The sequence below is a fragment of the Marmota monax genome, unplaced genomic scaffold (assembly GCF_021218885.2).
Source record: "Marmota monax isolate L192 unplaced genomic scaffold, Marmota_monax_Labrador192_F-V1.1 WCK01_AAM20220418_F8-fsc00042, whole genome shotgun sequence".
In the NCBI taxonomy this organism is placed as follows: domain Eukaryota; kingdom Metazoa; phylum Chordata; class Mammalia; order Rodentia; family Sciuridae; genus Marmota; species Marmota monax.
In genome coordinates, this window is record NW_026693008.1 from 9,439,178 (window position 1) to 9,465,619 (window position 26,442).

General features: G+C 36.3%; 1 protein-coding gene across 2 annotated transcripts in view; it reads right to left on the minus strand.

Moving 5' to 3' along the window:
• Dcp1a (decapping mRNA 1A) overlaps positions 1-26,442 on the minus strand; it is a 52,540-nt gene that overhangs the window by 10,706 nt on the left and 15,392 nt on the right. For both annotated transcript variants that reach the window (XM_058582152.1, XM_046452699.2), the window contains exons 4-6: positions 17,022-17,088; positions 12,082-12,220; positions 5,906-6,019 (exon numbers count right to left, since the gene is read on the minus strand). In XM_058582152.1, the coding sequence (XP_058438135.1) occupies positions 5,906-6,019; positions 12,082-12,220; positions 17,022-17,088 (320 nt within the window). The remainder of the gene's footprint in view (positions 1-5,905; positions 6,020-12,081; positions 12,221-17,021; positions 17,089-26,442) is intronic.

The window sequence follows — 26,442 nt, forward strand, 5'->3', positions numbered from 1 at the left end:
GACGTGGAAATGTAGGGAACCCAACACATAAGAAGTGCTCATTTAGTGTTAGCACTCATAACAACAGTAGAAAGTAAGTTCCTCCAAGGCAGAGGCTGTCTTTCTCATTTATTCCCTGATCATTACTTTCCTTCCTCTTGGACTTACTGTTAAGCAGCACCACAGATACGAAAAGTATACAGTAGAGGCTCAAAAATACTCTCTCACAACCTTCTCCTGGTGTATGATGGGGTGAGGGTGAGATCCCCTGTGTCAAGGGCAAGAGGACCAGCACATGGGACTGACGATACAGAGGAGTTTGCATGTGAGACAAAAAAGGGAAGGGAATGTTAAGGGAATGTCACTTTGTATTTTCTCCTTGATGTGAGGACAGTGTCATCTGTTGGGTGAGAGGTGGCAGGGCAGGTCTGAGTAGGATGTGGAATAAGTGTTGTGGAGCAAGAGGCAGAAGCTCCTCCAATTGTAAAAACCATAGCTTCATGTAAACTACTCTATTTTAGGAAATATTCAATAAAGATAATTCTATTAATATTAAAAAGCTAACAATATGTCTTGACAAGCTGATGTGACAAGAGGCTTTGTTTAAGTGGAGAAAGTCTTAAATGGCAAATTCAGGACCCCACTAATAAGACTCTCTGTCACAACACTCTCTAGCACTTTAAAGAATTTTCCAGATTTGGAATCTCACATCAAATATATAGCAGCACTAACATCTAATTATAAACTGGATGTAAAAAAAAAAAAAAAAAAAAAAAGCTAATGATTTTATATGGTTCAACTCCCTCATATTTTTACTACTACTTTATCACCATCTATCATACCCTGGGACTATTCTGAAGAAACTTTAGGATCTTTTTCAGGAAAGAAATATTTTTGTTATATGAAAGGAAGAGATCAAACAACAGGACATGCATCTGATACTTGACAAAAGGTATCAAAATATGTTGGCCTTTTCAACAAATGGTACTGGGAAAACTGGATATCCACATGTGGAAGAATGAAACTAGATTCCTATATCTCTCATCCTGCACAAAAGTCAAATCAAAGTGGATCAAAAGTGGATCTAGGAATTAGACCAGAACCTTTGCAACTACTAGAAGAATAAATAGGGTCAACACTCCAGTATACTGGCACAGGCACTGACTTCCTTAATAAGACTCCTAAAGCTCAAGAAATAAAACCAAGAATCAAGAAGTGAGAAGGCATCAAATTAAAAAGCTGCTTTCTTCGCAACAAAGGAAACAAGAGTGTGAAGAAAGTGTACAGAATGGGAGAAACTCTGTCAGCTACTCCTCCAATAGGGGATTAATATTCAGAATATATAAAGAACTCAAAGAATCCAACACACCAAACCCAAATAATCCAATCTATAAATGGGCAAAAGAACTAAACAGATATTTCTCAATATAAGAAATACAAATGGCCAACAAATATAGGAAAAATGTTTGAAATCCTGGCAACCAGGAAAATGCAAATCAAAACTACATTGAGATTTCATCTCACTACAGTTAGAATGGCAATCCTCAAGAATGCCAATAATAATAAACACTGGCAAGGATGTGGGGGAAGAGGTATGCTCATACATTGTTAGTGGAACTGCAAAATAGCATATCCACTTTGGAAAGCAGTACGATCCCTTCAAAGACTAGGAATAGAACCACCATATGACCCAGCTACTCCCCCCTCAATATTTATCCAAAAGAACTAAAATCAGCATATTGTGTAGTGATATAGGCACACCAATGTTTATAGCAGTATATTCACAATAGTCAGGATATAGAACCAGCCCAGATACCTGTCAACAGATGAACTGAAAAAGACAATGTGGTATATATACACAGGTAAGTTTTAATCAGACATAAAGAATAAAATTATGGCATTTGCTAGTGAACAGTCAGAACTGGAAAACATCATGCTAAGAGAAACAAGCCAGACCCCCAAAATCAAGGGTCAATCTTTTTTTTCTTATGCAGAAAGCTAGATAAAAATGGGGGCTGGGCAGATCCCATGAAAACAGAGGGGAGATCAGTGGAGTGAAAGAAGGCAGTTAAGGGGGAGACAAGAAGAGTGGGCAAAGGGAGGAATTATGGAATTAAACTGACAAAATTATACTATGTACACATATAAGTATATCACTGAAGCCACCTTTAAGTATATTTATAAAGCACTCCAATTAAAAAAAAAGACAGTAAGTAGAAGATCAGTAAAACAGAGGAAGCAGTGGTGGGAAAAAGGAAGCACTGAAGATTAAAACGGAGCAAACTATTCCTGCATGCATGATTATGTAAAAATGAACACTACTATTAGTTTAACTATAATACACTATTAAACCATTAAAAACCAGAAATTGCCAGGCATGATGGTACATACCTGCAATCCCAGTGGCCTGGGAGGCTAAAGCAGGAGGACTGCAAATTTGAAGCAACTCAGTGAAGCTGTAAGCAATTTAGTGTCTCAAAATAAAAAAATATAAAGGGGATGTGTCTCAGTAGTTAAGCACCTCTGGGTTAAATCCCTCGTACCAAAAAAAACAGAGAAACCTCTTGGTGAAATATACCTCAGGCTTGACCACAAAGCAAAAAACAACAAACTAAGCAGAAGTAGTCTCAAGGGAGTTTTAATAAGTGAACTGTGAAAATGAAATGGAATTAACAACTGAGTTGTGAAAATGAAATGGAAAAGACTGTTAAATTTGAATAGTATAATTTATCCCTCAACACTAGATGGCACTATTACTAAACAAATGTAATGCCTGTGTGTAAGGGGCTGATATGGATTTGAGTTAATTTTAGGCAAACAAACAGCTTCTGATAATCAAATCTCAACATTTTATCATGTTTTTTTGTTTGTTTGAATTTGGCCCCAAAAACGAAATTTTATTTTGTTATTTATTTATTTAGCAGTACTAGGGATTAACTGAGGGGAGTTCTACCACTGAGCTACATCCCTAGCCCTTTTTACTTTGGGACAGGGTCTCACCAAATTGCTGAAAACAGGACTTGAACTTGCAATCCTTCTGCCTCAGACTCCTAACTCTTTGGGATAATAGGCATGAACCACCACAGCACCCAGTAAAAATGGAATTTTAAAAGTATGTTAAGAACTGAAGGAATAATAACAACATCAGCACTATTTACATTAGAGAGTACACTTCCCTGAGTATCCACTTGAATTCTCAATGTTTGCAGATCCATCACTGGTGCTGTTATTGAAAGACTGAACATTTTATGGCCTGTCATACTCATTTTTCATCTTTCAATGAAATTGAAAAAAAAATTCTTAAAGAATTTTTCTGGTCCATTTCTTCATAGTAACTCTTTGAGTTTGGCAGTGCAAGAAAAAGGAAAGGGGAAGTGACAGATCCACTGAACACTGTTGGCTGACAAAGTACAATGGAAGGAAATCTATAAATCTGGCTCTGAAAAATACATTAAGAAAAACTAAATTTATAATAAAATTTTTATAATAGAACCATACTTAATGTAAGTTTCACTGCCAGCATCCTAAATCCTGGTAGTATGGGAATGTAATACACAAAATCTGCTTTAAATTAATTACTTAATACCTAAAAATATTATGGATACATTGCTGATGGGAATGTAAAATAGTACAGCCTCTGGAAAACACTTTGGCAGGTTTTTAAACTTTTTTCTCGGGGGTGCTGGGGGTTGAATCCAGGAGCGCTTTACCACTGAGCCACATCCCTCAGCCCTTTTTATTTTTTGAGACAGGCTCAACTAAATTGCTGAGGCTGGCCTTGAACTTGCAATCCTCCTGCCTCAGCCCCCAAGTGACTGGGATTACAGGCATGTGACACCATTCCTGGCTCAGTTTGGCAGTATTTTAAGGAAAAATGTATAATTACCAAATGATCCAATGTTTCAATTCTTAGGCATTTATCTCATACAAGTGGATATTTATATTCATGAAAAAAGTTGTAAACAGAGTGGTAGATAAAGTGGGGCTGGATTCATCATTGTACACTTTATGAATGTACTGAAATATACCGAGCCCCATTAATATGTACAATAACACGTTAAAAACAAATCAAAACAAAAAAACCCTGTACCAAATATTCCTGGTTGAAAAGTGGTTAAACAAGCCAGGTGCAATAGTGTTATGCCTGTGATTGCAGCAACTTGGGAGACTGAGACAGGAGGATTGCAGGTTCAAGGCCAGACTCAGCAATTTAGTGAGGCCTTAAGCAACTTAGTGAGACCCTGTCTCAAAGTAAAAAACCATCATGTTCAGATGACTGAAAAGCAAAAACATCAGAGCTGAGGGGCATAGTGGAGGAAAGCTGTTCATCTCATGGCAACTGGGAAGCAGAGAGACAGGAAGGGGCTGAAGAAGGGTAATAGTCCCTAAAACCACATCCTCAGTGACCTACTTTCAATAACCATGCCCCAATTGCCTTAAATTACCACCCAGTAGTCCAAATTCTTATTTTTTTTTTAAATATATTTTTTAGTTGTAAGTGGGCATAATACCTTTATTTTATTTATTTTTTTAATGTGGTGCTGAGGATCAAACCCAGTGCCTCAACGTGCTTGTTGAGTACTCTACCACTGAGCTACAACCCTGGCCTCTAGACCAAATTATTAATCCATTAAATGGATTAATCCACTGATGAGGTGACAATCCAATAATTTCCTAAAAGTCTCTGAACCTTGCTGCACTGAGGACCATGTTTTCAACACTTGAGCTTTTGGGAGGACATTCCAGATCTAAACCATAACATCAAATGATCTGAAAGTTTGGACTCTTAAGCATTTCACCCAGAGAAATAGAAATTTATATTCACACAAAAATATGTAAATGGAGGATTTGGGAGGTGGACTGGATAAAGGAGGCTTTATTTATCAACCCAAATTATGGGTTTTACTTGATATGGTTTTTTTATTAGACCATCAATTATAAAGAGAACTAATTAATTCAACAGTCACAAGACCAGACTTTAAGAATACATATAGCAGTGAAAAAGGCAGATAAAACTACCTGCCCTCACGGAGTTTATATTTTGGTGAGCATGAGAAAAACAGTAAATAAAGAAGAAAAACCATGTTAGCTAGTTAGAAGACTTAATGAGAAAGCAAAACAAGCAGGAGGATGGGGAATGAGAAGGGCTGGTGTTTTACACAGGGTAGGTAGAGAAGTCCTCACCTACATGAGGACATTTGAGATCAAAAGGAGGAAAGAAAGCAAGACAGCCCTGGGAGGAAAGTACTCTAGGCCAAGGGGACAACCAGAACAAAGGCCTGTCTTGAGGTAGGAGCATGTCTAGCACTTGAGATAAGGCAAGAGAGCCAATGACATGGAGGCCAAGTGAGCAAGGCAGAGGGGTATAGGTATAGTTGATGCCATAGGTAGAGAGGTCAGATCATGTAGGGCCTTGTGGGCCACTGCCATCTCCTTGGCTTTTAACTGAGTGAGGCAGGACATCACTGGAGGGTTTTAAGTAGAGGAATACACTTAAGGTTTCCTCAGTATTACTCTGGATGCTGGGCTAAGAATAGGGAAGGTAGAATTAAGGACAAATTTGAGAGACCTGACAGGAGGCTACTGCAAAATCCAGATCAAAGAGTATTATATGGGGGCTGGGGATGTGGCTCAAGCGGTAGCACACTCGCCTGGCATGCGTGCGGCCCGGGTTCGATCCTCAGCACCACATACAAAACAAAGATGTTGTGTCTGCCAATAACTAAAAAATAAATATTAAAATTCTCTCTCTCAAAAAAAAAATATTATATGAACTAAGGCAATTACCTAGATGGTTGTCATTATGTTGTCACACATAAGACTTGGTCAGATAAGTGACAACTCAAACTTGCACTGCAACACAACCCTTATAAAATGTTTCTTGTTTTGTTACTCTAAACAAAGCTAGGGCTTTAACTGTACAAACCTTATCTTGTGACCCGGAGAGTGTCTCTTCTAGTGTCTCAGTGCTTCCCAGATTGGAGAGTTGGGTGCTTGGCTGTAACCCAGGGCTGGAGATATTTGAGTCGCCCATCTGATTCTTAAAAAAAAAAAGATTAAGAAAGTACATCTTGTGAAAAAAGTTAATCATCTATTATTTGGTTCATAAAGTAGGTGAACAGAAATGTTACATTGAAAATAAGGAAAAGATCCCCCAAAATGTTTGCTCTGAATTCTCAAGTAAATAATTTATATAATAAAATTTTTATAAAGCTGAGCACCTAATTTTAGACAAGAGTGTTAGCCACAATTGTTATTTTTAATCACCCTTTAAGGAAAAGCTAATGGTATCACTCAATTATTTATTCTCTTGTAGTTTGTTGTAAGTTAACATGATAAAATTAACTCTTTTGGGTTGGATAGTTCTATTTGTACACCTACCTCCACAGACAGGATAGAAAACAATTCTATCACTCCAAAAAAATTCTCTGGGATGGGTCCCATTGTAGTTATGCCTTCTCAACCACTCACAAGTGGTCTGTTCTGTCCTACAGTTTTATCTTTTAAAAAATGTCATATAAATGGTAGGTAAGCAGAATGCTTGCTTCTTTCACTTAACATAATGCTTCTTAGATTCAGCCAAGGTGTCATATGGTATTAATGGTTAATTCCTTTTTTATTGCTGAACAGTATTCCATTATATGAATATATTATGACTTAACCATTTGGTCATAGAATATTTATGTTATTTTCATTTTTTGATCATGAATATAGATTCAATAAGTTTTGTATGAAAAAAAGTTACATTTCACACAGTGGCATGTACCTACAATCCCAGATACTTGGGAGGCTGAGGCAGAAGGATTTCAAATTTGAAGACAGCCCTTAGCAATTTATCCAGACCCAATCTTGAAATAAATAAAAAGGCTGTGGATTTAACTCAGTGGTAGAGCACTTGACTCATATGTGTAAGGCCTTGGAATCAATCCCTAGAACTCTCACCCAAGAGTTTCATTTCTCTAGGGCAAAAACTTAGGAAAGGTAACGGTGGGTCCCATGGTAAATAAATTTTTTCTTCCAAAAGTTTTACATTTTTTTTATATTTTACACTTAGATCTATGACCCAGTTACAGTTGATTTTTGTTGATTTTAGGTTGGGGTTCACTTTTGTGGGTATGTGCACATATATGGACATCCAACTGTTTCAAATTTAAATTCTAATTTGTATATAACAAAAAAAGTGAGAATATTTTTGTTTTTAGAATCCTCAACCAGCCAGGTATGGTGGCACATGCTTGAAACTCCAGTGAGGCTGTGATAGGAGGATCAAAAGTTTGAAGCTAGCCTCAGCAACTGAGTGAGACCCTGCCTCAAAATAAAAAATAAAAAGGACTGGGGAGATGTGGCACAGTGGTAAAGCATCCCAGGTTCAACTGCCAGTACCAAAAAAGAAAACAAAACCCCCAAACTAATGATCAGATAGACAAAAAATTATGAATTTTTGGAAACTCAAGTTATATTTGGGCTTATGATCCAGCACTGTCCATGTCAAAACACATGATGGGCAGGGGGAAGGGGCAGCTCTCCAAACTTCAGTTCTGAGCAGATAATTTTCTTGATACTATACTTCAAAGACATGATGCTTAGCCTAGGAATTGGTACTCAAATGGGTGGGGATGTAGTTCAATTATGGAGTGCCCCTGTGTTCAATCCCGGGCACCCACCTCCCCTGACAAAAGGCTCCATAACAAATTCTTTTATTATGTATTAATTTTCTATGCTTGCTAGGGATCAAACCTGGGGGCTAGGCAAGACCTCTACCAATGAGCAACACTCCCAGATCACATAACAAGTTTCATAAGACGGAAGATGTCATGTTAAGAAACAAAAAAAAGTTGGGAACTTCCCTATAAAAATCCAGGTTTGTCATTTTCACAGAGAGGCTGAATGATAAGTCATGTGATAGTCATTGGCTGGGGCTGAGCTTCAACTGAACCTTTACCCAGAAACGGGTTCTCAAGTCTGCCTTAGTTCTGCTCTGGCCCATTTTATTCACTACCATGGCTGACCTGCCTCTTCAGGCATTTGAGTTTGCAGTACTTGTTGTTACATCGTACTCTAATAAATTCTTATGGATTTTACGTATTTTTGATACTTGTGCAGGGCTTTTGTGGATTTTTTAAAAAATATTTTTTAGTTGTTGATGGACCTTTTTATTTTTATTTATTTTATATGTGGTGCTGAGAATTGAATGCAGTGCCTCACACATGTTAGACAAGTGCTCTACCACTCAGCTACAACCCCCAACCCTATTTTATGTGTTAATGATGTCATTCAAGCTTTGTAAAATTTAGGGGGAAATGCATACTCACAGAGAAACCTGATAAAGGATAATTTTTACAATATTTGGTAAAAAAAAGATTGCAAAATCTTTTGATCTACCACTTCAATAATTTATCCTAGGAAAAATTAATTCTACATTCTATACTTAGTTCCAAAGTCATATTGCTGAGTTCTTTCTTTCTTTTTTTTTTAGTTACTGGGGATTGAACCTGGGGCACTTAACAACTGAGCCTCATCCCCACCCCTCTTTGTTTTATTTAGAGATAAGGTCTCACTAAGTTGTGTAGGGCCTCCCTAAGTTGCTGAGGCTGGCTTTGAACTTGTGATCCTCCTGCCTCAACCTCTGGGGTTAAAGGTGTGTGCCACTGTGCCTGACTCATTAAGTTCTTAACAGAAAGATCTGGATCTAGGGCACTGTTTATAGAAAGCACAGAAGGATACATAATAAAGTATTAGCAGCGATTATTTCTAGGTGATGAAATTATAGTATTTTATTTTTTGTCTACTGTAGTTTTTAAGTATGAAAATTTCTACAGTAATATGTAGTACTTACATAGTAAGAAAAATAATGGTGCTCCTTCCTTTTAAAGAATAAAACTCCTAGCCTTAAATTTTATTTTTTATTTATTTTTTTGGCAAAAATTAACTAAAACAAAACAAAAACCTGAACAAAATCCAGGGTTAGGGGCTGGAGATGCAACACAGTGTTAGAGGACTTGCCTGGCATGTGCAAGGTTCTGGGTTCCAGGACCAAAACAAACAAACAAACAAAAAACCAAACAAACAATCCAGGAGTATAGCTATGGCTAGAATCAACTCAAAAATGGGCCAACTGTCAAGGACTGTGGTTTCAACTATCTTTCACTCCATTAAAAATAGGAAAGTTGGTTAAAAGAAACTATAGTATTTATAGATAAAATTCTTATAGAATTTTATTTTTTAAACAGTGTATTATAAATTCCCCACTCAAAAGTCTGTATTTCAGTCCATTATATTATATACATTGGACAGGGGAGATTCAGAGCTGGGATCAAATCCTATCACTGAGGCCTTGCTTACACCACTACTGTCTCTGTTTTCTTTTCTTTCTTTCTTTCTTTTTTGGTAGTTGTAGATGGACTGCATGCCTTTATTGTATTTATTTTTATGTGGGTGCTAAAGATCGAATCCAGTGCCTCACACATGCCAGGCAAGTGCTCTGCCACTGAGCACCCCCACCTCTACTCTTGACTCTGCCAATCCCCCAAGTCTCTACCAAAGATAAACAAAGGGCCATCTGGAACCACGTGCAGCTGGTGAGAGTCTATCCAAACACTAAGATATGGATCCATGGGTCACTGCTAATACCAGCTCCATTTGGTTAGATGACAGGCAAGTTCAGACAAAAAAACCAAAAATGCTTATTTAGGAAAGTTCCACCTATTTACAATTTTCAAAAACAGCAGACATTAAAGGAATTGTCAGAGTTAACTAAACCTTTGTTCTGTTCTAATCTAACTTTAGACATTATTTTTTTTATTCTATACTGTTGAAGAATTTTCTTAAAAACAGATTACTTTCCAAATTCTTGACTTTTGCAATATTTATTTTTATTTTTTTTAAGAGTTTTTTTTTTTTTAAAGAGAGAGACAGAGAATTTTAATATTTATTTTTTAGTTATTGGCAGACATAACATCTTTATTTGTATGTGGTGCTGAGGATCGAACCCGGGCCGCATGCATGCCAGGCGAGTGCACTACCGCTTGAGCCACATCCCCAGCCCCGACTTTTGCAATATTTATATAACTAGAAATCAGCCAGATTTTTAGATTGCTTACATGATACTGGACGTTTTTAAAAGCTTTGTGTAAAAAAAAAAAAAAAAAAAAAAAAAATTGCTTTGGGGCTGGGGGGTGCTGCTCAAGATGTGCATCATTCAGGGGTCTGTTCCCAGCATGAAAAAGGAAAAAATATGAAATAGAAATGAAAAAACTTAACTCAGTGTTTAGTGAGGGATCCCCTCTTTTTTTTCAAATGTAAGGTAAGCTTTTTTTTTTTTTCCCCCTTCCCTTTTTTGGGTGGTGCAAGGGATTGAACCCAGGGCCTCCTGCATGCCTGGCAAGCACTCCACCATTGAACTATACTGACATCCCTAAGGTAACCTATTAAAAAAAAAAAAAAAAAGATTCTTAAAATATATTCTCGATGTATTATAGTTGAGAGCTTTTCCAATGTTTAATTTCCATACACACATAAACTATTCCTATTTCTCCATGAGACACTGATGAATTTGAGACAAGTAGAAACTTCATGGGCTTGCATGTACATTTCTCCATTCAGGAAAAGAGACTGTTTTTGTGGTTAAATACAGAAAATTTATCATAGTTTATGGTGAATATGACTCTTCCTTTCTAGAGAAAACTGTCTTCCAGAACACTTTTTTTCAAGCTTTGTTCCCTGAATTCCAGATTCTTAAGATATTAAAGGGTAGTAATTGAGAAATGGTCCTGGTAGTGAAATTGCTCAGTCTTGAGTACTGCAAAGCCAAGAGGATGCAAGGAGGAGACACGCTAACAACATTTCCTCAACTCTTTAGCAACTTGAACCTTTTTTCAAAGATCATCTGGTATTACTACAGAAGCTAGTGCTAAAGCAGAACTGTTTGGGAAACATGGGCTTAGAAGGTGCTTTTTTTTTAGTTGTATATGGACACAATATCTTTATTTTATTTATTTTTAATAGAGGCAAATGCTCTACCATTGAGCCACATTCCCCACCCCTAGATGGTGCTTTTTCCTCAATTTGTTTCCTGAAGTTTTGGTAAGGTGAAGATGAAATTGGGTTAAGAGAATCAAATTTTAGTGAGGAATAAGGTGACAATTTTAATTCTGTTGAAATAAAAAACAGCCATAGAAAGCTTCAGTCTCACTCCAGTGAAGCGTGGGGCATAGAGGTATTGATGTCAAGTGAAAAGTAAGGATAGTTCCTCAGATATAGGCAAGCCTTCTATATACTGTCAAGAAGAAGTGTCCACTTCTTGGCACACAGTGAACTCATAAGCATGCATTGAATAAATTAACTAACATACTATAACTTCCATATTATCCAACTTTTGGAAGAAAATTTTTAACATCTAACTTATAAGGTAAAATGTAAAATAGAAGAAAAAGACAATACTGCTTTTGAGAAAATTATCAGTTTCAGGTAAAATTCCAAATTTTAAATCTGGAATTTAAAATTCTTCATGAAACGGTCTATCCACTACCAATTATAGATCATGAATATACATTTTAGTAATATGAAGTGCAAAATATTAGAGTACTTCTCAAAAATCTATGTAAATTCCTAAAGACTATTCAGCATCCAAACTGAGGCTGCAGGTGTGAAAAAGATGTATAAGTTTTTCCAGAACTACTTGATGTGGGCCAACTTCTTTCCTCCTTTTTCTTCCATAGTAATTTTGCTATTATTATTATTATTTGGATTTTTTTTTGTGTTGTGGATGGACAGAATGCCTTTATTTTATTTTATTTTTCTGTTCAATTTTATGTGGTGCTAAAGATCAAACCCAGTGCCTCACACATGCTAAGCAAGTGCTCTGCCACTGAACTATTTTGCTATAATTATAAGTATAGGAAAAAAGCATTCTAAACTTTCCTATCCAAACAAGTACTCTCAGGTAATAGATTTCTTACCCTTCAGACTTTACATGCTTTCTTTTTGGACCAATTATTCCTGTTGGCTCTGGAGATAGCTTATTCAGTCCATAAAGCCTTCTCGCAGGCCTTCTTCCCCCCAACACCTTCTGGTCTTCCCTGGTCAGCACCTGGAGCACCTTACCCTTTCATACTCATCCTTGGCTCTGCTCAGCATCTCTAGGATGTCGATGGGCCTGTGGTCATTGCAGCCATTGGCCTGGCTGGGACTCTGTTTATCTCGAGCAGCTTGCTGGGATCGCCTTGTCTCTTCTTCTACCACACTAAAGAAGGAAAACCAGGTTTTAGAGAGAAAATTTGACCCAAGAGCTCTTGAAGTTCATCTTCTGAAGACACAATAACAGTGTCACATAATGATACTGTCTTTATAATACATAACACTGGAATGAGTTCTCATTCCAGAAATAAGGAACTTAATTACAGTTTCACCACCTTATTAACAACAGTGCCAACCAATATATTTCACATTTAGAAAGACAAAAATACAGAATTCCTTTCTGGAGGTGGTGGAAGTATGTACACTAAAAACTCCACTGAAGGATCTTCTTTTATAAGCAACTCAAATGCAGTCAAACTAAATGATAAAGTAAATGTGAAATTAACCACTTTATCAAAACATAGGAAGACTGCACAGTTGAATAACACTGTGGAAAGCTTGTACTGACACTAAGCTAGCCTTGAAAAAGATTTCTGGCAAATCTTCTGAAGTCAAATGATAGCACTACAAGTGAACAAAAGGATTGCCTTATTTTCTCTCTTCAAAATCACTAAGTGGGTGACTGAGATTAGTGTGGTTCTGGGAATGCTCTTTATTTTGACTGGAACTATTTGAGCTAATTAAACACCTGAAAAGCCACAAATCAAGTAAAGCCTCAGATTTTAAGAATGACATTGATAGCACACCTGTAATCCCAGTGTCTTGGGAGATTGAAGCAAGAAAATCACAAGTTAGCAAGACCCTATCTCAAAGTAAAAAACAAAAGGTCTGGGGATGTAGCTCAGTGGTAAAGTGCCCCTGCATTCAACCCCCAGTATAAATAAAGAAAAAAGAATGATACTGATAGGGGTAAGGACTTCAAATCTATCTATAGGCTTTCATTTTTAAAGAATATTCTCTCTTCCCTGCATTTGAAGCAATTACAGCAAAATGTTAGGAATTACAGGTTGGTGGCAAGCACACAGGTAGTTTATTTCCTATATTTTCCTTCAAGGTAGGATAATATATTTTAATAAGGCAACTAATTTTTTTTTTTTTTAAACTCATTTAGGTTTCAGTCTCAACTTGAATGAATAAACCCTGCCTGTCGTGGGATTTTATGGGAACAGCCATGACTTGGTGATTATATTAACAGAAAACTTGACAATGATGACGGGCAATAAATCAATTCAGTAATGAAGGGTTTGTTTTTATGGAATAGGATCAGGACAAGAATAGACTATTCACTGCCAGTTTATGGCTTCAAAACAGCCTACCCAAGAACTCCCAATTATTATGTGTGTGGTGGGGAGGGACATGATGTCTCTTTTATTTAAAAGAAATAGGTTAAAAAATCTTTAATTTAGCAGGACTCTTACATGAGTGATGCTTAGACTCTAAAGGCCTCTTTTAGTTCAAACTTAATGAGAGATACCCTTGCCTCTCTATCTTCCTCTCTAACACCAAAACATGCCCTTAGGACTCTAAGATCAGGAATAAAACTCAGTTTCATGAGTTCTCCAAAAAAATCTTACACATACACACACACACACACACACACACACACACTCTCTCTCTCTCTCTCTCACACACATATTTAGCTGTAAATGGACACAATACCTTTATTTATTTTTTTTAATGTGGTGCTGAGGATCAAACTAGTGCCTCACACATGAGAGGCAAGTTCTCCACCACTAAGCTACAATCCCAGTTCCTGAGTTCTCCAAATTTTATACCATTTATCTGAGCAAACATTCTATCAAGTATTTGTTAAGAAACAGTTTCCAACAGACTAGATTCCCTCTTCAGGAAAGTCAATGTTTTCTGAATGTAGTGGGTTTTCAACTTTGCCGCTGACTAAAGAAAATATCCAAAAAGACCTAGAAGTTCATTAAATTTCCTACATGACTTCTCAGTTTTTTATTTGACATTTTTCCTGCCTGAGTTTATTTTTTTTTATTTATTTCTGCAGTGCTGGGGTTGAACTGAGGGCCTTGTGTATACTCAAGCACTTTACAACTGAGCTATACCTCCAGCCCTTCCAATTTTACAAACATCTCTTGGAATCAATCAATTTCTTAGAAAATTTTTATTATATTGTGGCTGTCAAAAGAGTCATGAGAAGAATTATATTTAATGAGTACTGTAAGACATGCTTATTTATTGCAGTGCTGAGGATCAAACCCAGGACCTTGAGCATGCTATACAAGCACTCTACCACTAAGCTATGTACGTCCCCAGTCCAGATACATTTGTTTAGATGCACACTAAAAAAAAAAAAAATTGTACCAGTATTTTTGGTTATCAAAGTGATATTCTGAATTACGTAGAACATACAGACATATGGAGGCAGTTTTATTTTATTTTGGGGGGTTCTGGAGATTTAACCCAGAGGCACTTTACCACTGAGCTACGTACCCAGCCCCCCCCACCCCCCTTTTTTTTATTGGCAACAGAGTCATAAGTTGCTTAGGGTCTTGTTAGGTTGTTGAAGCTGGCCTTGAACTTGAGATCCTCCTGTATCCACCTCCTGAGGTGTTGGGATTATAGGTGTGCACCACTATGGCCGGCTATTGGCAGTTTTAATACAATGAAAAACATTCCATTTTATCTTTGGTGATTATAAAGTCATTTATTCAAAAAAAATGGTAACATTTATAAGGCATTATCTTTCTCTATAAACAGGCCAGCTCTATTTTTTTAAATACTTTAATTTTGTTTCTAGTAAAACAAGCTGACAGTATGAAAGAACCTCAAATATTCTTCTCCCTCCCTGCTTCCTTTTTCTACTTCCTCATCCTATTTTAGGGTTCAATACAATACTTTCAATAGGTCTCAGTTTTCAGCTTCATTTGCCATCTGAAGTCTGGTATTAGGGGGTGCCACTTGCCTTTAAAGAGAAAAAAGTTGAAAATAATTTTCTCTGTACATGTTAGGGCTCAAGGAGCCAGATTCTCTCATTTAGGGTCAAAATGCTGTCATGTTGCAGGAGAATATGTGAATATGTTAATATACTCCTAACTTTAGGTATTTAAGACAAATATTCTGGATGAATCAACAAACCACATGTGTTTTCTAGTAACCAGAAGAGTCAGCTGCCTTCACTGATACTTTCAAAATTAAAAACAAGTTGGGTATGATGGTGCACACCTGTAATCCTAGCTATGGGGAGGCTGAGGCATGAGGATCTGAAGTTTGGGGATTACAAGGTTGAAACTTACGAAGACCCTGATTCAAAATAAAAATAAAAAGGGTGGGAATGTAGCTCAGCGGCAGAGTGCTTGCCTAGCATGTTCAAGGACCTGGAGGAGAAAAAAGTGATCAAGCGCTGTGTGTACAGCTCAGTGGTACAGGGTTTGCTTAGCATTTTTAAAGCCCTAAGGGCAATTCCCAGTAAACACACACACAAAAATGATCATCAAAGCAATGCCTTTGTTAAGATCACGAAATGAAGTCCTCATGATGGCATCAGTGGCTTTATGAGAAATAATGCAGACCTGCACTAACATGCCTGCTCTCATATGATGCCCTCCTTCATGTTATGATGCAAGAAGACAACCCTCCCCTAGATGTTGGTACCATGCTCCTAGACTTAAAAATCATACACCTCTATTCCTTATAAATTAAATGAACCTTTTTTTCTGAAAAACAGATAAATCTTTTTTAGAGGTAAGAAAAAAGAGGTTCTAGAGAGCCAGCCCTTTTTCTAATAAATAACTACAAGTTCACAGGGAGAGATGCTCTCCAGGGTGAACATAGTAATAAACATGGGCCTGCTTTCTGAGCTCATAGCCAGAGCAGACAGAGTAGGAGGCTGATAAGCAACCAATCAGGACATGCCAGGACATTCCTGGATTACAATTTGGCTTTGGCTATGTGTACCTTTCTTATAAAAATGTAAACTGAAAACTGAAGTTTGGGGGTTAACTACTTATCTATGCTTTTAGGGCAATTAATTAAAAATTAGAATGTTAAAAAAAAAATTAGTACTGTTTTCTTCCAAACATGCAGTATAAACCTTGCAGGAGAGCAAAGGGAATTTTGATTTGACAGATGGGGAAGAAAGATCTACATTTCTGAGAAGATTTAAGCAAAAACTGAAGAGGAGGCAGAGGTACACCAGAACACATTGTCCATGCAGCACTGTCCAAGTTCTGTAGCCCCTGAAGCTCGTTCAGAACCACAGTGTCTTGGGCTCCCAGAATACAGACTGGCAGTCTAGTAATATGGATAGGCCACACAAGATATTTTCTACAGGCTAGCTTGAGAAAGGACATGAGTCACCCTTTAGAACATTAATTCAATGAAATTTTCCAAATTTCAAGATTTTGGGTTTGTAACAAAATCTTCTGGAAGATAATCTGTTAGTGGATTGGGGACTGCTAAACCTAGTCTGTGTCAAAAGCAAGTTTGCTTAAAGGAATTCAAATGGATGTGTGCAGGAGTTTTCTTATAGGCCACTGAATATAGTACCATCTGTTACAGTGGAAATTTGGATAGCTACTGCATATGCTGGTCAGGCTGTGCACTGGATTAGCTGACAGCCTCTGGAGCTGGGCAAGTTGGTCGCCCTAACTTACAGTAAAGTTTTGGTTAAATTATGAATTGTTGGACCAGATATGATACAGTCATTATAAATACAACTGAGGAAAATTTAATGCCTTGACATTAAAGCAGAGTATATAGCATGAGGCTATTTTTCTAAAAAAACAATCCACATATCAACCTGATGTATTCATGAAGAAAAAGACTGCAAACAAATAGACATTTGCAAACACCGGAAGTAGTAGAATTATAGACAAGTTCAGAGTTAGGTTTTTCTGCCTTTTTCAAATTTTTGGCAATAAAAAGGAAATCAACATACTTACTCAGCCATGAGTTTTGCTATGCGGTGACAGTCATTCTTATCATAAAACCAGATACTGTATATTGACACTTGAAAAACAAAGAGAAAAAAAATGGTAAGGGGAAATAAGGTTTTAGCATTTGTATATATATAAAAATAATAAATCATCACCAAAGAATATCACTGAATTTATCATCATACCCTCATACTGTTAACAATCCCTCTAAAGAGAGAAAAAATAAAACAAACAAAAAAATCCCCAAACTCCTCCCTTCCCAAACCCTGTTTAACAAATAAGGACAGGTAAAATATTTAGATAAAAACTGCAAAGAATAGTTGATTTTAGACATTATTATCATATCTCATTAAACTTAGAAAAGACACTGAAGTTTAAGATTTACCATTATTTATGTATTATCAAGAAGAAAAAAGATTGCCAATAAAACTAAAACTAGATCAATATAATTGATTTTAAGACGTATTCCAAATTGATGTTAAAATATGAAAATAGGTCTTAAAAAATAAAAACCAAGTTCTGTGGCTATCAAACACCACAATCTTTTTTTTTTTTTTTTGTATGAGTAAACCCAAGAGTATTTAACTACTGGGCTACATCCTCACCCCTTTTTATTTTTTATTTTGAGACAGGGTCTCACTAGGTTGCTTATAGCCTCGGTAAGCTGCAGAGGCTGGCTTTGAACCTGTGATCCTCCTGACTTGGCTTCTTGAGCCTGTGGGATTACAGGTATGCATCACCATACGTAATCACCATACCTGTAATCCCAGAATTTTTATGAGTCTCTTGAATCCTAAAATACAGAATAAAAACTATGTTACAGTAAAAGTGAAGTTTTAATAAAAAATAACAGCTTTACATCCAAATTCAGATCAACTGTTACATGTGATGTGGACTGAGCTCAATCACTCTTCTTTTACCATCTTTTTTGTTCCTCGTATGCTGACCAGCACAAATAGTCTTCAAAAAGTATTAGCTGTAAGATAAATGACCCTTATTTTTAAAGATGACAATATATAAAATTAATTGTATTTTTTTGGATATGGTAGGTAGAAATCCTAAAGATTCAAGTCACAATAAACATGTAGATGGGTAAGGCTTATTGCTACCATGTGCATCCATCATGAAACAGCTTGCTCAGCTTATTCCTCCTTTGATACTTAAGATGATGCTCTGGCACAGGAAGGGTGGGTATCATTATGCTTTTTTTTTTTTTAAACAAACTTATTTTGAAACAATTGCACTTTCACATACAATTAAGTCAACTCTCCCAATGGTAACATTTTACAAAACTATGGTATAATATTACAATCAAGATACTGATATTCATCAATGAAGTTATAGAATACTCCCATGGCCACAAGCATCACTGGTGTCCTTTTATAGTCAAATACACCTCCCTTCATTCACTCCCAGTTCTGACCCCTGCCAAATACTAATCTGTTTTCCATTTCCTTCCTTCCTTTCTTTCTGGTAATGAGGATTGAACCAGAGTACTCTACCACTGAGCTACATCCTCAAGCCTTTTTATTTTGAGAAAGGGTCTCATAAAGTTGCTGAGACTGGCCTTGAACTTGTGATCCTACTGCCTAAGCCTCTGCAGTCACTGGGAACAGTGCCAAGTTAATCTGTTCTCTATTTCTATAATGTTATCATTTCAAGAGTGTATATAAATGAAATCATATAGTATGTACAAGGATGACTTTTTCTGACTCAGCATAATTCCCTAGAGTCATCCAAGTTGTTGCTTATCTCAATAGTAGTTGCTCACTCCCAATAATATTCCATGGTATAGATGTTCCATTGTATTTATTCACATATCTAAAAACCAGTTTTTGTTAATTATGAATAAAGCTGTTATGAATTTGTGTACAGATTTTTGAGTGAAGATAAGCATTTATTTCTCTGGGTTAAAAGTCCAGGAGTACAGTTATTGAGTCATTATGATAGCTGCAAGTTTAGTTTATTTATCTATTTTTTTTTTAAATTTTTTTTTTAGTTGTTGCTAGACCTTTATTTTATTCATTTACTTATACATGGTGCTGAGAATTGAACCCAGTGCCTCATACATATAAGACAACCACTCTACCACTGAGCCCAGCCCCTATTTATCTATTTTTCTTTTTGTGGTACTGGGGATCAAACCCAGGGCCTCCAACATGCTAGGCAAGTACTCTACCACTGAATCACACCGCCCCCCCTTGTCCCATGTTCAGTTTAATAAGAAATTGGCAAACTGTTTTCCAGAGTGATAATGTCACTTTACACATTCCTATACATGCAAGAGTGATGTAGTTTCTTCACATCCTTGCATTTGTTGTTACCACTGCTTTTTTTTTTTTTTTTTAAGCTATTCTGATAGGTGTATGGTGATATTTCAATATGTATTTTTGGTGGTGGTGATGATACTGGGGATTGAACCTAGGGGTGCTTTGCCACTGGGCTACATCCCTACCCCTTATCTTTCACTTTCAGACAGGATCTAAGTAGCTTAAAGCCTTGCTAAGTTGTTGAGCTTGGTCTGGAACATGCAAACCGCCTGCCTCAGTCTCCTGAATTGCTGGGATTACAGGTTGTCACTGCATCTGATTCATTATGGTTTGAATTTACATTTTCCTAATAGCTAATAATGTTGAATATATTCTCATGTGCTTTTTTGCAATCTCATATCTTCTTTACTGAAATGTCTTTTGACTCTTCTAATTAGATTTTTTTTCTAATATTGAGCTTTGAGAATTCTCTACATACTTGAGATACTAGAACTTTGTTGGAAACAGGGTTTGAAAATATTTTCTCCCAGTCTGCAGCTTGTTCTTTTATCATTTCAGGAATGTCCTCTCAAGGCAAAAGTTTTACATTTTCACCAGGTCTAATATATCAGTTTTTCTTTTAGTGATCTTGCTTTTGGGGTCAAGTCTATGAACTCTTTGCTTAGCATTACTTCCAAAACTTACGTTATTTTTCTTTTGGTCTAATATACCAGCATTATTTGTTGAAAATGATAACCTTCCTCTGTTGAGGGATCTTTCAGATTTTTTCAAATATCAGTTGGGCATATTGTATGGGTCTATTTCTGGATTTTTTAATTCAGTTCCAATTATTTGTTCCTCTGCCATTACCACACTGTTCTTGGTTACTGTAATTACAGAAGTAGGCCTTAATACTGGGTAAAGCAGTTGGGTGCCATGGCACATGCCTGTAATCTCAATGACTTGGGAGGCTGAAGTAGGAGGATTGCAAGTTTGAAGTCAGCCTCAGCAACTTAGTGAGACTCTATCTCTAAATAAAAAACAAAAAAGGCTAGAGATGTAAATCAGTGGCAAAGCATCCCTGGGTACAATCCTTAGTACCCCTCACCCCCTGCCAAACTGTTCAGACCAATTCCTTCCACATTATGCTTCAAGATTGTTTTAACTTCTAGGACTGGGCTTTCCCATGTAAATTTTAGAATAATTTTCTCTATGTCAATGAAAAAAGCTGCGTGGGTTTTGATAAGAAATGTATAAAATCTATGGGTCAATTTAAGGACAATTAACATTTTTACTATGTTTAGTCCTTCAAAACACAAAAGCAGTATTACATTTATCTATGCCTGATGTTTTTTGTTGTTACTTTGTAATTTTCAGCACACAGGTCAATCCTGTACATGTTGATACCTGAATTTACTTTGCTTAGGAGTGGTTATAAAAAAATATACTGATTTTTAACTTTGTTTTCTACATTTATTAGTATATAGACATGTAATTGGTTTTTGTGTGATGATCTCATATCCTGAGACCTTACCAAACTCAATCATTAGCTCTGTGAGTGTATACAGTTATGTCATCTGATTGCCTTCTTCCCAAATCAGTAGGCATTTTCTTTCTTAGCTTATGGCAGTGGCTGGAACTTCCAGTAATGTGCTGAATAGCAGCGATGAGAATAGCTAGCTATCTTCATCTTTTTCTTGATCTCAGAGGAAAAGCATGTAGTTTAGGATGTTAGCTCTAAGTTTTTGTAGGTACTCTTTATCAAGATGAGACCATTCACTTCTTTTAACTCAAAGAGTTTTTATCGTGCTGGGTGTGGTAATGTAATCATGTATCATGTGGTAATGTAATGTATCATGCTTGTAATCCCAACAACTCAGGAGGCGAGACAGGAGGATCACAAGTTTGAGGCCAGTCTCAGCAACTTATCAAGGCCCTAAGCAACTTAGTGAGACCCTGTCTCAAAAATAAATAAATGTGCATTAGATTTTGTCAAATAATTTTTTTGCATCAAAATGATATTTATTTTATTTCTTCTTTAACTTATTGCTATGGTATATTACATTAGTTTTCAACACTGGACTAGTTTTCTATTTCTAGAATAAAGCCCCCCTGGGCATTGTATATGCTTATTTTTAATGTATTGCTGAATTTGACTTTGGAATATTTGGTAATGACTTCTTATGTCCAAGTTCATGAAAGAAATGATCTGTAGTTTTATTTTCTTGTACTGTCTTTGCCTTGTTTTGGTATCAGGGTAATTCTAGCTTTATAAAAACAGTTGAGAAGTTTTCATTCCTTTTGTATTTTCTGGCAGAGACTGTAAAATTTATGTTAATTATTTTTAATTCTCTGGTAAAACCACTTGGGCCTGGGGATTTCTTTTTCAGGAGCTTTTAATACATTCACAGATTCAAATTTCTTTAATGTTTGCAGCACTAATCCTGTTATCTATTTTCTCTTGTTTGAATTACATAGTTTGTAGTTTTCAAGGAATTGTTCCATTTCTTCTAAGTCTATGAGAGTTTAGTTTATGAAAGTATAGTTGTTTGTAAAATTTCCTTATTACCCTTTTGATAGCTGCAGGACCTATAATATCTCATTTCTTTTTTTTTAAATTTCTTTTTAGATGTTAATTAACCTTTTTAAAATATTTTTTTTAGATGCATGGATCTTTATTTTTATTCATTTATTTATATGTGATGCTGAGAATCGAACCCAGTGCATCACACATGCCAGGCCAGTGCTCTACCACTGAGCCACAGCCTCAGCCCTGTAATATCTCATTTCATTCCTGATTCTGGTAATCAATGTCTTCTCTCTTTAGTCTTGCTAAATGTTAGTTAATTTCATTGACTTTTTTTAAAGAAGAAGCTTTTGTTTCATTGATTTTCTCTACTTTCTTATTTTCACTGACTTATACTCTCACCCATGTTAATCACTTCCTTCCATTTGCTCTGAGTTAATTTTGCTCTTCTTTTTCTAATTTCTTGAGGTGGGAATTCAGGAGATTCTTAGCCAGTGTTGCTTGGTGGGGTGGGAGGAGTTTCTCGTGGTCAGGCCACCTGAGGCCTCTAGGAGGGGAAGGAAGCCTCTAGCCTTCACAGATGAAGATAGTTTCCCAGGCCAGGCTGGTTGTGACATGATTTCCTTTGTCAGTCCCACCCTGTCCCCTTCAAGAAAGGGAGGGAGAACATTTCCCTGGTGGCCATTCATTATCAGCAGAGCTTCCAATCCTTCCTGTTAGTTTTGACTGGCTCACCTAGTACTGTTGGCAGGAGTCCCATTCAAGTGAAGGGAGGAATGAGTCTACCTGGGTTTGTGTTGGTAGGTTGAGAATTAAGAAAACACCAGATTCAGGTCTTCTTCTGTTCGGCAGGTTGTAAGACATTCTGCTGTGTTGTTCTGCCACTTCTGCATTCCTCATCAGAGCATTTTCCTCTTTCTACCTTTTAGGGTTCTCCTCAGTATTTCTTGTGTCATTTCCAGATTCTATAAATGTACTTAGCAAGGAGAAGCAGAGAGAGACAAATCTATGCCATTTTGTTTGATTATAAGTCCCACTATGCATTTTTATGGTTGGAAAAATGAGTCCAATGGAGAGGCTAAGGGACTTATTAATACATCAAGAGGAAAAATTAGTCCTAGAACCATAACTGGAACTCAGATCTCCTCATTTGTAGATTATCTTGCCAATACACTCCTTTTGCCTATATCTTTTTATTTTAAATATTTATTTTTTGGTGTTAGGTGGACATAATATCTTTATTTTATTTTTATATGGTGCTGAGGATGGAACCCAATGCCTCATGCATGCTAGGCAAGCACTCTACCATTAGCCAAAACCCCAGCCCTTGCCTAAATCTTAATACATTCAAATAACAGAAGCATTTAAAAATTTTTTAATGCCTCATGAGCAGCTGTGATTACATTCATGTGCTTCTACACCCAGGTTCAGTAACATCATAATTATTTTACAGAAACAAAGAGATTGTGGGCTTCAATTATGCTTAAAGAATAAAGCAAAACATAAAAGAAAGTCTATGAATAATTAAATTAAAAAATTACACATTAAAAGGATAGCATAGGAGATATAACATATAAATGCTAGCACAAAAAATTTTAAATAAATTAAAAATCTCATAACTATCAATTGAACTCTAAAGATATTTGTACATCAATTTAGAAAACCACTGTTAATAAAGGTTATTTAATGGCAAATTATTTGTTTCATCCTGAATTGAGGTCATTATTCCACAAGACTTCATGGCAAATTACAACTTTAAAATTTGTGAGCAATTGGTTTTAGTTCATGGAGAAAATCATAAAAAAGATTTTTTTCCTCTACCTTGTTTACAAGGCGGCTTCCCTGGCAGAGAAAACCTCTATAATCACACTAAATCTGTCCTAAACCTTTGGGCCCCATGTCTGGCCATGGGTCCTGCAAGTGACAGCACTACCTGAAAAGCAGACTAGGATGATCAGCCTCTGAGATTTCAGACTACTATAACTTCCCATTTTTGGAAGCCATTTTACACTGACTCTCCTGTTTACCGAATTTCAAAGTACTACAAGTATTTCAAACAGAATAAAAACTCAAATGAATAACAAGTCATTTTGAAATGTTTTACATGATATAAATCAACAAACTGACTAAGCTTTGAGATCTCAAGGGAAAGAGCACAGAAGTAACCTTGCTATATAGGAGGTAATTATTAAGCATTATCTATTGCAGGGTCTTTAGCTCTTAGCAGCTAAAGCTTACCCCAACACAGAATAAATCAGAGCAAGGCTTTGAAAAGACTCCATATATGGCAATTACATGCAATCACCTTTCTTTAAATATGCCTCTTCCAACCTTGGCTAAGGAATACCCAAAACACCAACTCCAAATATGAGAGATTTTGTTTTCCACTAATACATATATATATCTGGACATACCCATATGATTTATACTGGTGAGAAAAAGTTTACATTATGTAATATATCAGGCTCAGAGGGGAACATACAACTTTTTCTGGGTAAAACAGATGCAATTAGTATGTTTTCACAGAGGATTCTAAATCAAACTCTTAGAAAAGAATTCCATATTAAAAATCAAAACAAGGGGCTGGGGTTGTGGCTCAGTGGTAGTGTGTTTGCCTAGCATCATGAGGCACCGAGTTCGATCCTCAGTACCACATAAAGACAATAAAGTCCATCAACAACTAAAAAAATATTTAAAAAAAAAATCAAAACAAGTCCATCAAAGCTGTCAAGTTAAGATAAATCTTCACTTATGTCCTCTCTTTTTTCCTTAAAGAAATCCAATATAATTTAGAAATACGACACATGCTTCTATACTTGTACATACATTATCAAATAAACTGCCAAAAGAGAGTCAAACGCTTTCAAAGGCATGTCTGCAGAAGAAATACAGATAAGGAAGCCATAATGATAGCTTAATGGGTAAAGGATAAGAGTCACACTCAATTCTGCCAGAAGCAGACCTGTAGAGGTTCAGACACGCATCCAAGAATCAGCTCTGTCTGCCAACATATCGAATGCTCAATGCATGCAACTGGCAAGAAAGCCCAGGGAGCTGCCACTAAGCCTGTCACTGCCACTAGTGAGGAAAGACAGATAAGTTCACCAGATAGCTAAAACTGCAGAGACTTTGTTTCTAAACCAAAGCTAAGAATTCTTACCTTAAGAGAACTCACAATCAAAGGCCCAATATTTTCTGCCAACAATTTACTTGCTAAGACATCCAAATAATTTCCCCTAATTAAACCACAGGAGACTTAAGTTTCTGGCAATATAGTATTATTTTGCTACAGCAAGTAATGATGGCACTGCACTCTGTTTTATACATGAATTTTCTCAAGATGAAAGCAAATTATTTAGTTAATGGATATCCAGTGACAATAAGTCCTAAATGTGTATAGGCAAGTTACTGAGAAGCTTAAGGGTGGTATGACAGAACATTCGATTATTGTTAGGTTGTACTAAAATCAAGCACAGATAATAATATCCAAAATCAAATGTTTCCTATGCTTTTCAGATGAAGGCTCTTTCCTGTGGAAAATGTAATAAATAATAATGATAAGAGTTAAAGTATTTGGATTATTTGATATTGACAAATTTAAAGTTGAGGGGAAGAGTTTTCTATTTCTTAGAGAGCCGTGTTTGAAGATCCAGCAATTTATGATTCAATGTTATACTTAGTTTTTCATCTTGAGTGGTGTAAGGCACATACAAGATCAAGAGAATTCAAATTCATTTGAAGACTTTGTCAAATCCCTTTACACTTCTAGGGATGCTATGAAATGTCACAAAACAGAGCTGGGAATCATTCTTATGCATATGTTGTCCTTTGATTCACTTATTATTTAGATCTGACCTACTTTCTAAAAAGATTTGAGGAAGCTGAAGATTTTCTCAGTATGGTGCCAAGCAGAAAAGGGGGTCTAATAAAGCCTTTTGGTGGTGGTGATAAGAGTTATAATACTTCTAAAGATACTGAAAAAGATCTACACCAGAAAACGAAAACAAGAGAACTGGCTTTGAGTATAGTCAAATATGCTTTTATATTACTTTTATAATCAGAAGGACCTTTTCTTCTGATATAAAACATGCAATACTGCAGCTATATAAACATGTTTATCAGACTAATGACAAAGCAAATGCTTGTACCTTGACAGATCATTTCCTTTAAGACAACAATAAGCCTGATGGCTCTCCATGAACACCAAAAGCTTGGGAAAAAGTAGGAAAGGGAAAAAGGATCTGGGATAGCGGGTAGAACAAACACACACCAACTCTCACACACAGTGGAAAGGATATAGACAGACAAGACAGTCTTACAATCCCAAGAGGAGATTTTGGTAGGATGCAAACACTTGGGCAAGAAGATGCTATGGATCTACAAGTAAGGCTGGTAAATATGGTTCTGATACTGTAGCAGCTTACCCTTTTTAGCCCCCAAAAAGCCCCCTCATCTCAGAACATCACTGAACACTAATGTGGAAGAGAGAGAGCTCAATTTCTAAAATTTAAGTGGTAGTATCTACTTATTGAACAACGCTTAAGAGACTTATATAATTTTAATATGCTATTCTGCAAGTTCCTTAGTTTAATAGGATTCAGACACATGGAATGACCAATGAACTTGTTTGAGTATTAGGGAAGTAAATCCA